Below are 16,675 nucleotides of genomic sequence, written 5' to 3'. Positions count from 1 at the left end.
AACGATCGCTTACATCTCCAATGCGCTACCAATCTTGGGAACTCAGATGTTATGTCCCATGTGCCCATAATTACACTATGTATGTATGTGGTATGAAATTTACTACATTCATTTTCAATATTTATATAAAAGTAATTCTCAAATAACAAATAAAATATTTTGCATATTATGGAATTGATCGATATAAAACATACAATTTTTTTTAACAATATTATATTATTGTCAGTCACAGATATTTTTTTCTTAAATAATAATATTATTAAAAATTAAAAATACTTGATGCAAAGCCTACCCATTAAAGTTATTAAATTCAATTACTTTTTGCGAATTTGGGTGACTAATATATAGCAAATAATAAAATGTACAACCAAATTCTGCCTTAGATATTTGCCATGTAATATTTTTTGGAAAATATGTCTTACTTATGTTTAGTTGGATATAAATGATTGATTATCATAGAATGATTATGATTATCTCATATATATAAAATTGTTTACCTTTTTTACAATATTTTAAATGACAAATCGTGACACATTGTAAATTTCCTATCAAAATAATAGATTACCGTTTCATATATTATATTACTTATTTATTAAAAATATGTAAAAAAAGAAATATCTGAAATATAATATTCTGGACACCCTACTAAAAAGATAGATTTGCAAATCAAATGACAGTCGAGACAATTCGTATTTAAATGATTGTCCTGGATTTTAAGCTTTATAGTTTTATATTAGTAACAAAATCACTGCAAACTATTGAAATTTATTTTAAAACCCAAAAAAAAAAGAAATAACGTATAACTAAAGTTTCTTAACAATCCTTATTTGTTCCAAAATAACTAAAAACTTTGTATTCAGAGCTATGAAGTGCGTTTATAAAAAGTAATATTTTATACAATAGCAACTTGTCAGACTGACAGTTGACATTTGGCCGCAACTGGCTGTAGCTAGCTTAAGTAAAAAGTATGAGAGCAATGTTTTCATTTTTATTTTGTACTGGAATGATTACTCGTGGTCGCATCATCGGCGCAAGTTTTTATTTTAAAATAAAAACTTATTCATATTGGTGAAAGTAGTAAACTATCTTTGAAAAACAACGGTATAAATGGAAGTAAAGAGATCCGAGGACTCCGATTGTTTGGTTAGTCTTTTTTTCTAAATAAATAATGAAATTATGTAAGATAACCCTACACGGCTCTAAAACATTAATATTTTGATTGAAACATCACATTTATTTTAAATAATTGTCTTTAACAAATATAATATTCCAGCTATAAATTAATTTAAATCGCATTAATAAAGTTATATTTATTACAAATATTATTGAGAAATATAAATGACCAAGAAAAATAATAAATTATTTTTACTTGATGAATGTTTAAAAATACATGAATGCTTACTTTTAAATTATTTGTTAAATACATGACTCCTTAACTCTTTAAAAGTAATTATGATGAAAATAAATATTTTGTTTCAATTATGCATACTTCTAGTTATATTTTGATGCTGTAAACCTCAACCAAATAATGAGATATATATATATATATATATATATATATATATATATATATATATATATATATATATATATATATATTTAAACATAGTACAATGAAGATAAGTAAAATTATGTGTGTTGTTAATTCTTCCTGCGATATGTATTGCCATAGCACATTTACAAGGTTGTTTGTGTGCCCACAAAGCTACCGTTGTATGAAAGTTACACCAATAAATTAAATGTATATTGTAGAGATTGTAAATGTTCAATAGATGTTGATATTATAAAAAAAAATAAAAAAAACTTTATTGAAACTTTTATTTATGAAGGATTTTATATCTATTTTATTTTATACAAAAAAGTTTTGGTAATGCTATGTATTTTAGAGTTCTTGAACTCTCGTTATTTTGCCTGTGTTCTCTGAACAACTGTGGTTTCCAATTTCAAATCAGATGCAATCTTATCCACAAGTACTTTTAATCACACTTTCAAAGAAACAAAACTTGTTATAATAATTTCTTCCAGTTCTGTAAAGTAAAATCCTTATGAAGCCCAGCATTCATGAGAACAATATTTTTAATTTAATAAATTTAAAATGCTTCCTACATCTTATGATAATAAATAAATATAGTAATTCCTTGTATATTTTTAATATAATCATAAAAACATTATGAAAACTGAGAGGATAATGTTTCCGGAAATTATTTTGAGTTAGACATTTTAGTTTTACATATGTATACATACTTAATGCAACAATTTAATCGATTAAAGTAATTTTTATAATATACATTTTTTGTTCTCAATTAAATAAGTATTGTAAAATATTTTCTTGTTTACGAATACATTGTACTTAATATAACATTTGTTCCTGGATGTGCCTTATCTTATGACAATGTACAATTTTATAAACCCTTCAACTTACTGATAAAGTTGTTCACATAATTTAACATAAATGCCAACATTTTGTTGATAAAATAAACATCCACATAAACTATTTTTTGTTAGGGTATAAAAAATTTTAAAAATCACAATTGGGTGTGCCTATGGCTGTTGATTTCTTTTTTTTTTCATATTAAAAAACTGTTGCAAATATGTTTATAAAGCACATGCATGGTTAAACAATTAATTCTAAAGAGAATAGTTCCTCATATATGCCAATTTTGATAACATATTTGGAATTTAATTTGCACATTTACATATTTAATTTATACATAGTTGTTACTTGATGTTATCTTAGTTATTTCTTTTATTACATTACGATTAATGCTTTACGTAATAATGTGGCTCAATTTAGTTAAGTAACAAAATTCGATTTATCATGTAGTTTCTTTTTCAATATATGATTTTTTTATTTTATTTTAAGTTGTTTGGTATACTATCAAATGTGCCATCTAATGGTAGGTGGTCAACATCGCTTCTAGACATGTGACATAAGAAATATTACCCATCCCATACAATGCATCACCGAGCTGAGGAATTGTTTGTATGCTTTAACGCGCTTATCTAAGGCTCTACCAGTTCGATTTGAAAAAAACATTTTCGCGTTAGGTTATACATTTAGGGCAGTAACGGTTTAACGTTTAGGGCGGTAAATAAATTAATATATTATTGAGGTTTTAATTCGATATACATTTACGAGTATTTTAAACCTTTAAAATTCGATTTTCAAAACAATTATGATTGTCAATACGCCGGTAACTGTATAATTAACAGATAAAATACATTTTATAAGATACAGAAGAAACCATGGTACAAATACGTAACCGTCGAACCGGTGATGTTCTTCTACATGATGGCTTACATGATAACAAATGTTATTGAGCAAACATTTTATGTCTTCCGAGCTTGCACCATCAATCACGGTTATAGCGAAGATATATGCTACAACATAGCGAGCTATGATGCAATCAATAAGGAAGTACAGGTAATGTATGTCTAATTATACCATTGATATGTTATATTTTTTCTATTTATCTACTTAACAGCGGTATTCGTTTTATGATTGCATAATAATCAATTTTATGTTTGATTTTGCTTTTCATCTGTTTTGAATTAAATTATTAATACAATGATACAAGTAATTGACTAAAATTTTTAATAATTTTGCTAGTGTTTTATATTTGCATTGATTTCGTATCGTCATGTTACTTGATCACGTATAACATATTCAGCTTCGAATATAAAATCGTTAGTAAAAGAAAGATGTATTACAGATGACTGTGTCAACGTTTCACCAATGGAATGGTATCGCGAGCCACATAGTGCCGCTACTGTTGGCCTTCTTCCTCGGCTCATACAGCGACAAGCGGGGCCGCAAAGTGCTGCTGCTCGGTGGCTTAATCGGCAAACTGTACTTTTCTTTAATGATTACCTTCAATACGATGAAAGGTAAGTCAGCTATGTATGTTTTTAAGTTATGTTCTATTGATAATACATTTAGTTATATACGTTCATTGAGTGAATGCAATTTCTGGGAATACAATCAAGTATACTGGAATAGGCTTTAAATTATTATTTAAATGTCCTACTGCTGAGCAAATGCCTTATCTCTTAAACAATATATAAATATTAGTTATATTACTTCAAGTCGTAAACACCACACGGTAATAAAACACATTCCGAGCGATCAGCGAAAATATGATATATATTGCATCAACATTTCAAAAAAACAGCAATCAAACAAAAAACGTCTCACGCACACTAAGCTAGAATATTGTCTCTTTCATTATGTAGGTACAATTTAAATTTTATAAAAGAAACGAATTAATGAAAAACACAACGAAAAATAACGCATTATTCGTAAGATACATAATTACTGTTTTTTTATTGTATGTTCTATTGATAGTGTATGTAATTTGTTATCATATAAGTGCTATGTATAAAAGTTTTTAAAAATAATTAAAACTGAATACATCGTGGGTTTTAGTTTCTAGCGATAATACAGCCACATATGCTACTTTTTATTTTGGAACGTAACATTTTTTTAGAACTGTAATTTGTTTGCAACTACTTTTTAATATTATTGAAATTTATATTGCTTACAAGCCGAGATGGCCCTGTGGTAAGAACGCGTGAATCTTAACCGATGATCGTGGGTTCAAACCCGGGCAAGCACCACTGAATTTTCATGTGCTTAATTTGTGATTATAATTCATCTCGTGCTTTACGGTGAAGGAAAACATCGTGAGGAAACCTGCATGTGTCTAATTTCACTGAAGTTCTGCCACATGTGAATTCTACCAACCCGCATTGGAGCAGCGTGGTGGAATAAGCTCTAAACCTTCTCCTCAAAAAGAGGAGAGGAGGCCTTTAGCCCAGCAGTGGGACATTCACAGGCTGTTACGGTACGGTTATATTGCTTGTCTGTGATTTCAAAATATTGCTATGCAACTTCAATGACGTATTTAAATGAATAAAATATTTTTCATAAACAGAAAAAGTCCGACACGCATTCTTTCTTGGAAAATAAATTTTGTTTTGGCAGCGTTCACATGGATACCGCCCCAAAAATTTTCTCTTAAACTACATTGACGTTATGAGATGAGATGAGTAAAATATTCAATATAGAATTACGTCTATTTAGCGTATCTGTCTTTCACTATCTTTCAAATATAAAAAAGCAAGCAATTAAAACTAACTTCATACTTAAGTAGTAATGTTTTATGTTAACTGCTTGTACTACTTAATGAAAGCAAATCTCGTCTCCACTTATTCAGTTACTGAAACTCTAGCGGCAACAGCTTCTTTTACCACATACGTGATACATATCTAATTAAGTTTAAAAATAAAACTAAACTTAAAAGAATATTCGTAGTCTAAAATTGCGTTTGGTAAATTTTTCTTGCTTTTAGTTTGTACGAATATATCCATATTAAGCTACAATGTAAATAATATTTTATAAGGAAGTAAATGCATTGCAAAGCCTATTGAACCATAATTTTAATTGGATGAATTTAAAAGAATCGCATACGCGTTAAAAAATGCATTGTTGCGTGCAAACAATGATTTTTATACATCTGTGATATGTAATCAAGTCTGTTACGCTTCATAACGTGTTGCACGAACATTTATCATGCCGTTATCTTACAAAACTTACTTCAAAACAAGCAACAATATGCTTGAACCTAAATATATAAAATCTATTTCTTAGATAACAGAAATTCACCATCATACACGCTCGATTCGATATCCGTAAATTTTACGCGCTTATAGTATTTATTATGAATTAAAAATACCAACGTTCGTACGTTTGTTAAGTTTCATTCGTACAGCGGTTTAACATGATTGAGTAATGAACATCTAAACATAAACTTTAAATAAGTTGAGTTAGATAGAAAGATATTTACAATAACTTATATATGTTTATACAAATCAAAATTAAAAATAGCTACTGTACAAATTATGGCCGCGTGGAATGATGGAATCGATTTCGGCCACGGCGGCCAATCTCAAGAGAGATTAACCAACTGCCCAAGAGATATTATAGTGCACAAGTGTATGCGCAAACACAGGTGCACTCTCTATTCCCTAACTCTCATAATCCGATGGGACGGTGATCCGACACGACCGGAAAGAGTTCAGGCGCAGGACCGAGGCTTTACATGCTTTCCGAGGCACGGGAGTATACAGACTTGCAACTTCCAGACTCCTTCCAGCTGCTACTGAGAATTTTTTGACAGAAAATTCCAATATTTTTTTATTGGCCCGACCTGGGAATTGAACCCAGGACCTCCGGGTCTGTGGCCTTACACCAAGCCGCTAGACCAACGAAACAGTCGATATTCCAGATTATTCCATCATTATCCACTACATATTTGATAATTACATGTTACTAAAAATAACCCAATTCATTGACGATTCGGCTATGATGAGATTTATTTGGTGCCCGTTTCTATAGCCAAAGAGTGTTTATGAGTTTTCTGATAATTGTATAAGAGTTCTTATAACTCTATAATTTCTGTAAAAAAGCCCGCAGTTGAATACATATTTATGAATAAGTAACTAAACAATCAAACGAACGAGTAATTAATCGATATTGTAGTACAATTTATTTGTAACGCGGCATTAATCAATAATAAAAAGTAGAAGTATAAATTATATCAAATTAAGAACTGATTGGATAGCAGAGCGTGATGCAATGATTCAGGATATTATATTAAAATAGAACTAGGACTAGAAAAACATTAAACAAGCATAATTAACTTTAGCACTATATAACTAAATAGCAAACTCAACCGCACCCGCATCGCCGTTCCAATGCCAATCACCATGTGTCAGCTGACCAACACGTTGTTCGACACCGTTAAGTAATGAAACAAGTCAACATCACGTCACAACGTCATGACGACGATCTATGTTTACTTTTTGGTTCCTTGTTTGAAATTTTTTCAAATTGTCAAATTGATATGTTAGCGACATTTCATCTTCATATGTACGTTGCTTGCTAGGCTCCTCTGACCGACATTTCTTTATTTATAACTAGATGAACTGCGCTAACATTGTCATTCGACCTTTAAATGTATCACACGTAATAAACTAATAACTAATAGCTACTCCAGCTATTATTCATGTTAGCAAATTTTTAGGTCATCTAACATTTTCGTTACACGCCGACGCCGCAATTGACCCATACGTATCCACTTGCACACGCATCTCAGCGACGCACATTTCTTTCATATCGATGCGTACAAATTAGCATAAGTTTGCCTCAATTATATCTTGTTGCCGAGATGGCCGGAGAAAGCCGAGATGGCCCTGTGGTAAGAACGCGTGAATCTTAACCGATGATCGTGGGTTCAAACCCGGGCAAGCACCACTGAATTTTCATGTGCTTAATTTGTGATTATAATTCATCTCGTGCTTTACGGTGAAGGAAAACATCGTGAGGAAACCTGCATGTGTCTAATTTCACTGAAATTCTGCCACATGTGAATTCTACCAACCCGCATTGGAGCAGCGTGGTGGAATAAGCTCCAAACCTTCTCCTCAAAAAAGAGGAGAGGAGGCCTTTAGCCCAGCAGTGGGACATTCACAGGCTGTTACGGTTACGGTTACGGTTTATATCTTGTTGCATTTTTGATATTAATTTATATTAAGTTTTTATATTTCGTGTGCATGCAATCGCGAATCGCAAAAGTGTTAATTTTGTTTTATTTATTCTGACTATCTAATTTACATTTCAGAAGATATGTGGATTCAATCCGGTCGTAACACTTCGTTCGATTCTTATGTACATATATTATGAGTTTTTTCGGAAATCGTTGAATGCGTTGATATGACTGATAAAATAGATTATTGTGGGTTAGAAAGTCTATTTATAAAAGCTTTATGACTTTGTTCAGAACCTAAGGTAACTGTTATCGTTAACCACCAACCAGATCATCACGTATTTCTACTAGTATATAACGAACCACTTCAAGATAAATGTACACGACATTGGCGCTCTCCGCCTCGATGATCCACTTTCTACAGACAAGATGTGTTGCACTATATCATTACAATATTTCGCTTCATCATAGAGCTGATGAGGTATAACAAATTAATATTTAACAGATTTAATTCAATTTCAGATTAAATCTTTCCATTAGACCATGTCCCGTATATTCGAATACCACGCGTTCGATTGAGTTTATTACGTACACTTTTTGTTGAAACTTACTTAGGCGTGTGAATTAGTTGTTTAAGTATCATCGTTTTTTTTAAATTTAAGAATGGCCGTTGGAATACGTCATATACACTGCGGCTTTCCCGAGTGCACTAACGGGAGCTGATCTCGCCATCTTCGCGGGATGCTTCGCTTACATAGCTGATGTGTCTTCAGTCAAAAACAGGACCTTGAGGGTCGGTGTGCTGGACGTGGTGTATTTAAGCACCATGCCCACTGGAGTCGCTTTAGGTTTGTATTCAGTAAATAAAAATAACTATCCTTGCATAAACTATTTACGTGCTCTTTTTTGTATAACTAATATATTTTAACATAAAATACAGACAGAAATATGCACAAGACAGCTATCATCCGGGCAACCTTAAAATAAAGGAAAGAAGCAAAAAGATAATAAAACGCAAACTTTAGAAAGTTTGTGATAGAGCCCATTAAAACATAGTTCTTTAATTATTAAATTTCCCTCAATCGCATGTTTTTTTAATTTTTATTGATGTTTGTTCTGTTCTGCAGCTAATCTATATATATTTATTATAATTATAATATTATAAATGCGGAAGAAATGTTTATACGTTCGTTTGTTAAGCTTAACTACTCATCCGATCATCATGATATTACAACAGGGGTACATAGAATGACAGGGTGCCATACGCCTACTTTCCCCCGTACAAGCGGGCCTGGCCGCGGACGGAATATGTAATAATTACCTGGAATATTTTTTTTTACTGTGGTGATGAAAGACGATCCTTCCGACATAAACAATTACTTGTAAACGGTCATATCGTATTATGTATAATCGACTCATTTTATGAATTGTTTTGCATTAAAAATAAATGTACATATCATATTTCAATTTGTAATTATTGTTAATAGATTAACTGCTCAATAAAATTCGTCATATGAAAACATGACGTAAAAGATCCAAGAATTTTAAATGCATGCAATTTATTGTTCGGTTTCTAAGAATGTGTGCTTCGCAATAAATAACATACCTTCATACCAGGTATAACAATACCATACCTGTCCTTCGTAGAACCATACAAAATATCATGAAAGTGTATACTAGTGTTCGTGTCCAAATTTCGTCCATTTTTTTCCTGATTCAATGTGTGCTGTCGGTTCTTTAGCGTCGTTACGCCTTTAGGTCTGGCGACGGCGAATACTTTACTAGATTCACCTTGAAATTTAAGCCTTCTCGGGTTTCGAGCGACTTCCATTTTAAGGGACGAGTCGCGGCTCAAGACGTTGTCGTTGGGGCGGGAAGCGATTGCTGGGAACAGAGCAATGCGAGTTAATGTCACGACCGGTTGCATGGTCTCACTAGTTAGGGGTCTCATTTCCATTTCCTCGTTTCATTTCGTTTTCCGTGTGTGGTGTATAGTATTTTCTCTTAGAAGGGATGCATGGGAGCGTACGCGATGGTGATTCTATCGCCTTTGTCGTTCTGGCGACACGTACGGCTGAGTCAGTCCGGAATTCGTGTCGAGTATATTACAATACATTTTGTAACAAACGGTTTTCATGTTTCTACGAAACGAGACCTATTTTATTGGAAAAAAAACAATTGCTTCTCAAATCATATTTTATGTAATGGAAATTTGTTTGGTACTTATTATTAATTTGTCAAATGAATTATTTAGAAATCCATTGCTTTGTATAAAGATGAAAAATATTATTCATATTTTTATCGGAAAATGTTTGTATAACGAAAATTTTTGATTTGTTTTTTTCAAAGGATTCCCTTCCGTACTAAAAGTAACCGTATAAAATCCCTATAAATAAACTGAACGCTGCAACAGCAGCGGATAAATATTAGTGTAATACATTCTGTAATATAAATACATATATAAAGAATATGTCAAAATTTTATAATAAACACAAAATAATTATGAAGAGCATATTGTCAGAATTATTTTAAACTACAAATATGTTAAGATTAAAAGATCGTGACCTTTAACTTCCTCAATTACTGACGTGTTTTAATAGAAAACTGTCATACACAGTGGACCAGATTACATGTTTATAGTTGTTATCACAAGAAGTCTATTTATGTACCGCTAACCATGAAACTATAATACATATAAACTTATATTTTATGAGACGCCAATAGGCCAAAAGGTTGGACCATTTGAGAGTAAAAAAAAATACAATAATTCACCTAAGTTTCCAAATTTTAATACGTATTCGATCCATCGAGTTATATTTTCATAGCTTTGAAAACGGAATCCTTTACACAAGACTATATTTAACGCTAGAATATTAAATAGTAAAAAGAGAATCGACTTCCTCTTAGAGAGACCTCAATCGACTACACGGAGACTCAAGCGATTGTTTCTCTTTCGTTTCGGACATTTGAATGCAGACCCGAAGTTTCGAGGTCAGTCTTCATAGGTCAAAACAGACACTCGCTTTTTGAAAAAAAAAATAATTTCATACACATTATTGTTATTAACATCCTATCAGATTTTATAGACATCTTTTTTATATAAAATTTAATTATCAATTTCCAGGCAACCTGCTTTACAACAGAGTGGTGAACCGATCATTCACCGCGATGTTCGCAATCAACTCCTGCCTGATGATGGTCGCGACCGCGTATTGCTTCCTGTTCTTGGAATGGCAGACGAGACCAGAGCAGAAGTCGTTGAGAGAGGCTGGCGTTAAAAACCCCATAAATGATTTTTTCGAATTTAATAACATCAAGCGAACTTTGACGACATTGACGAAGAAGAGGCCTCACAACAGGAGATTGTTCCTCTGGTTCCTATTGATTTCCATGGCGTTTTATACATTCCAGAGAGGTCAGTAAAATATTTTGTTTTTAATCAATAATAATAAATCTTAACACATAGGTTACTGTTTTCACTTCAACGTTTAGTTCATTTTTGTTTTGTTGATATTTTTCAATTAATAAATTTCGATTTATTAACATTCAATTACACGATTAATCTTTTTAAAGGGCATTTTGATTACAACTTATACATTATATATGAAATCAATTACAGATGAAAAGCCGGTGTTATATCTGTACACATCGAAGGTTTTTAAATGGGACGCGACAGACTTCAGCAATTTTCGAACTTACCTGAGTACGGCGTACGTGGTGGTTATGCTCTTTGGTATACCGCTAACTACAAAGGTACTCGGTTGGAAAGACACGGTAAGCATTGTACAATTCAAGTCTTAAAGGTGATCAGTTAAATATAGCTGTCTTCTTCTTTCAAATGGCAAATCAATAATGATAGAAACAGCGAAATCAATGTTTAACTAAACCTATTGACTTATTAATCTTAATTCTTCTTCTTCTTTATCGTATCGAGTTGTGTTTCTTTATGCATGAACGACCATATCACTTGGTCGATCGTCTCACTTGGTGGGCTTTGTGCAACACCGCCTGGGTAGGTAATACCCACTCATTATCCACAAATACTACCGCTAAACAGCACTAGTTATGAATGAGCTAGTGTAATTACAAGGCACAAATGACATAACATCTTAGTTCCAGCAATACGACGACGCTTCGCCCGCTTTAAAAGTTAAAAATAATTTAATTAGTTTTCAATGCGACACATTTCCAAAAACTTATGGCCTTATTTAGTTGATCAATGACAGTTATCAGGTCAATTTATTGGAGATGAAGATTGATTGAAGAGTGTACCAGCTCCCATAGACTGAAAATTCCATATTTCCATTGCACCTCGAAATTACGATAGAAGGTCAGCTTTTTAATTTCAAGTATATGTAGTGTAGTTTCAGCTGAGAGAGTTTAGTTAGTCATAAATTTGTCTTTTGTCTTCAATATCTTCAATATAGCAGCATATAAGCAGTAGCCTAAATTTGACCGTAATGAAATTCGTAATAAAAAGTTAATCAAAATTAAATAAAAGTTATGGAACAAACAACAACAACAAGTGAACGAAAGTAATTTCCAAATCATACTGGTTTATTTTCGGATGAGCGCTTGGTGAAGAAACTATTCAGCTTTATAATATTAGTGTTCTTTTAAATAGCTATAAAACATATATATATATATATATTTAATATATATATATATATATATGTTTAATGGTAAAAAATAAACATATATATATACATAATTATATATATATATATATATATATATATATATTTATATATTTATATATTTATATATATATATATATATATGTTTATTTTTTACCTAATACTACTACTACTACTACTACTACTACCACTACTACCACTACTACTACTACTACTACTACCACTACTACTACTACTACCACTACTACTACTACTACTACTACCACTACTACTACTACTACCACTACTACCACTACTACCACTACTACTACTACTACTACTACCACTACTACTACTACTACCACTACTACCACTACTACTACTACTACTACCACTACTACTACTACTACTACCACTACTACCACTACTACTACTACTACTACCACTACTACTACCACTACTACTACTACTACCACTACTACCACTACTACTACTACTACTACCACTACTACTACTACTACTACTACTACCACTACTACCACTACTACTACTACTACTACTACCACTACTACTACTACTACTACTACTACCACTACTGCTACTACTACTTACTAGTCAGTAACTACTTTGTGTATTTTGTTGCTAAAAGGAAAACCTTTAATACCACTTCGTGCTATTAAAAAGTATGGGACCTATAGATTATGAAGAATCGTTGAACTATTGTATGTTTACATTCATATAACAACATTTAACTGTAAATAATGTATTTGTTTTTGTATAATTATTTATAATAAAATCAAGTTTTGTATAATATGCCCTTTAAATTACTGAAATTTTTCGAATTTAAACTCTTAGTGATACTAATAACTGATCATATTATTAATAATTAATTATTTTGATAGCTCTAGTTATTGAACATTATTAATTTTGCATAATATGCAAAATGGCTGATATAAATATTACCCTTTTTACTTAAGCGTACGCTTGTTTCTTTAAATAATAAGTAAGAAAAAATGTATTTGTTCCAGTAGATAATTGTGATGATGGGTGCGTCCGCGCATATGACTGGTCACATGATATATGCGCATGCGCAGACAGGGACTATGATGTACATCGGCGCGACAGCTGCTGCACTCGGACCTTGTGTCGCTCCACTAATTAGATCCATGACCTCCAAGGTGCTGGAACCGGCAGAGAGAGGTAAGAATAAATCAAAGGAATCAACGTATTTGCGTACGAACGTACGGGTCGGGATAATTAAATAAATATTAAGTTTTGCTCTCAAAAAATCTCCAATACCACTCCGGTGTCTTCGAATTTGATGTTTTCTACGCGGTTTTCGGGCGAAATCTTTCAGGTCGTCCCATCGGATAACGGGAGTGCACTTCTGTTTGCACACACATTTGTGCATTATAACATGTCTTGGATTTGGCTTTTCTACCTTGTGACGGTCTGGACGAAATAGCGTTGTGTTTTTTACTTTAGGTGGCTGATTGTAAATAATTATATTTATAAAGCACTGTAACTTATAATTTTTATATTTTATATAATGTGTGCTTGTAGTTACACACATACTTACGCTACATGCCGAAAAATGTCGAAATGTATCGATATATTTTTTTATATAATAATTATATAATAAATAAATAAATAATATCCTGGGACATTATTCACACACGGCCATCAGATCCCAAACTAAGCAGAGCTTGTACTATGGAAACCAGACTACTGATATACTATATAGATAATTACACCCAGACTCAGGACAAACAGACATGTTCATGCACACAAACGTCTGCCCTGGGTGGGAATCGAACCCACAACCTTTGGTGTGAAAGGCAAGTATCTACCAACCACGCCAACCGGCCCGTCTAAATCGATATTTGGGGATAGTGATGAGTTGGGTTGGCAAAGAAGTTCTTTGAAAAACTAACTTTTTCCTTCTGTAGTAGAATCAATCGTTATTTCAGGAGGCTATTCCTACGGATATATTTATAACCGTTTCTCAGTGACTGTTTAGTTAAACCATTGATTTCACTCTTTCGGCCATTACTGCTTTGACATTCGAAAGAAGAAGACAACATTGTTCAACTAATCATCCGCTTAACAATAAGTGAGGCCATTATGTCTTAAATATAAGAAAGATTCATCTCAGTCATACTTTAGAGATTGAATTTTTCTATTGCAAAATAAAATAAATTGAATTCGTTGGATTGTACACAATGAACTGTAAATCTGCGATAAAAAGAACGTTGAGTGTTCTTTAATTTTGAAATATTGTATTTTTTTCGACTATTCGAGTTTTCCTTTTGTTGTTTTCAAAACTTCCATCGATTCATTTATTAAATCAATAAATTAAAACTCAATATTATTTATGACATTATTTCATAAAGAAAAACTGTTTTAGCTCAACAATATCTCTAGGAATAGATTATTAATATACTAGAAAATAATATGGCTTCCTCTTGAGTTTCCATATGACTATAGATGCAAGATAGCTCAATGATGATGCTTATTTATTCGCAGCGGCCGAATATCATTCGCTCATATAAACAAAAACTAATTTTTAAATCGCAGGTGTGGCGTTCGCTTTCCTGTCGGTAATGGAGAATGCAGTCGCAATGTTCGCTTCAGTGATATATTCCCAGATATACAAAGCCACGCTCGATACCAGTTTTATTAGCGCAATATTTTACCTAACTATAAGTACGCAGGCCATTGTCTTCGTACTGATTATGTGAGTAAACCAATTTTTTTTATCTCGTTAATTTCGCTTATGCTTCATGATAACAGCAACTTAAAATAATGTTTCAATAAGATCTGCTTACAATGATTATACTTTTCCCTTGTTTTTTTTTCAACCAGCAATTAAAATATCTTCGTATACATTATCGTATAACAATCGATTTTTTTAAATTACAAGCAATTTTAAAATCACATTATTATTTTCTAAATCTATTTATAAAAAGATTTCAAACGAAAAAGTAGCTATTACATTAAAAAAACAGTATGTAAGTCCAGTGTCTTCTTTAATAAATGTATGTCTTTCTTTTTATATCTAATATTGCTATATTGTGACACTGTGTGTGTAACACACTTGTGACACCCGTTACATTGTAATTTAGTTAAAGGTTACTGGTGGTAGGGCTTTGTGCAAGCTCGTCTGGGTAGGTACCACCCACTCATCAGATATTCTACCGCAAAACAGCAATACTTGATATTGTTGTGTTCCGGTTTGAAGGGTGAGTGAGCCAGTGTAATTACAGGCACAAGGGACATAAAATCTTAGTTCCCAAGGTTGGTGGCGCATTGGATATGTAAGCGATGGTTGACATTTCTTACAATTTTAATGTCTAAGAGCGTTGGTGACCACTTACCATCAGGTGGCCCATATGCTCGTCCGCCTTCCTATTCTATAAAAAAAAAAAAAGGTAAAAGCGTTATTAGAAAGAGATTAAAACTTATTTGTCCTTTCAGGTGCATGGAAATTATGCTGAAAGGTAAAAGACTGGAAACGCAAATGGAACAGGACAAGCGTTCGATATCTTCACCTTGAATTCGAATTATAAAAAAAAAAGAAAAATTAATATATAAAAACTCGTTTGGGTTTTCCCTAAGAATATAATTTACACCTTATATATTTGTTTCGTGTCCGTTATAAATTTAATTGGCCTAAGTTCCATTGAGATCATATATGCGCTTAAATGCCTTATCTTTGTCAATTTTTTTAAAATGGATGTTAAATCCATAAATAATGTATGTTGTGTTGATAATGTTAATTAAACTAATTAAATAATCAGTTTTAACATTCATTGTTCCTATTAAGTTAAGAAAATTAAGTATAAATAAAATTACAGTACAACTCTTAGCAATTTATTTATAAATTAAATAACAAACAAGCTAATATTAATCATCGTGAGAGGCAACGTGGCTACTTTGAAATTAGTCTTTTAAAAAGGCTGTAGTAATATTTAATTTAATAATCTAAGCGATATTGAAAATGATAATTTATATATGGAATAACAAAACACGATTTAAGTAAATAAAGAAAAAAGAATTAATATTGTAAGGAGCAGTGATTTTTGTAAATAAAGCTTTAATGTTACCTATTTCTCAAGTAACTATCACTTTTTGCAGATATTTTGGAATTTGAGATGTATTCAGTGAGCAAGTGAAATGCAAGCACACGAAAACTGCGACGCAATCTACGCACAATCGACGCAAAATAGCTTTAAAAACTGCGTAGCTTTGCTGTTCTTCAGAAGGGCAAAATTACCGGACGCGAACTGTTACTATCTACATACTGTCATAAATATCACAGTAATATTTCAAATTCGAATGAAGCAAATATCAATGAAATCGAACTCTTTCAGAAATGGTCTAGTGTTTAAAAATTATGGCCCACAATATATTGAGCAAAAGATATATATTCCAGTTTTTTCGAGTTCAATATTTTCAATTATTTATGTCGCTTAAAAGACGTTATTTTATTTTCCGGTTTAATTTTTGTGC

The 16,675-nt window shown here is 31.9% G+C and overlaps 1 protein-coding gene across 2 annotated transcripts; it reads left to right on the top strand.

Moving 5' to 3' along the window:
- Positions 1–942: 942 nt before the first annotated feature.
- Positions 943–15,962, top strand: LOC126780503 (proton-coupled folate transporter). 2 transcript variants are annotated; one of them, XM_050505059.1, is made up of 9 exons: positions 943–1,143; positions 3,239–3,424; positions 3,714–3,888; positions 8,210–8,395; positions 10,672–10,962; positions 11,167–11,321; positions 13,195–13,363; positions 14,741–14,900; positions 15,641–15,962. In XM_050505059.1, exons 1-9 carry the CDS (start codon positions 1,108–1,110, stop codon positions 15,717–15,719), a joined length of 1,437 nt encoding a protein of 478 aa, XP_050361016.1. In that variant the 5' UTR covers positions 943–1,107; the 3' UTR covers positions 15,720–15,962. The 2 variants fall into 2 exon arrangements, with proteins under 2 accessions (XP_050361016.1, XP_050361015.1); XM_050505058.1 differs by having other exon boundaries at positions 954–1,143; positions 3,233–3,424.
- The last annotated feature ends 713 nt before the right edge of the window (positions 15,963–16,675 follow it).

This window comes from Nymphalis io, chromosome Z, assembly GCF_905147045.1.
Source record: "Nymphalis io chromosome Z, ilAglIoxx1.1, whole genome shotgun sequence".
Classification (NCBI taxonomy): Eukaryota; Metazoa; Arthropoda; class Insecta; order Lepidoptera; family Nymphalidae; genus Nymphalis; species Nymphalis io.
This window is presented reverse-complemented; position numbering and strand designations above follow the sequence as displayed.

Coding starts and splice junctions, on each gene's coding strand:
- LOC126780503 (XM_050505058.1), top strand. CDS start 1,108: ATGGAAGTAAAGAGATCCGAGGACTCCGATTGTTTG. Junction 10,963..11,166: donor GTTTTATACATTCCAGAGAG/GTCAGTAAAATA, acceptor AATCAATTACAG/ATGAAAAGCCGGTGTTATAT. Junction 14,901..15,640: donor ATTGTCTTCGTACTGATTAT/GTGAGTAAACCA, acceptor TTGTCCTTTCAG/GTGCATGGAAATTATGCTGA.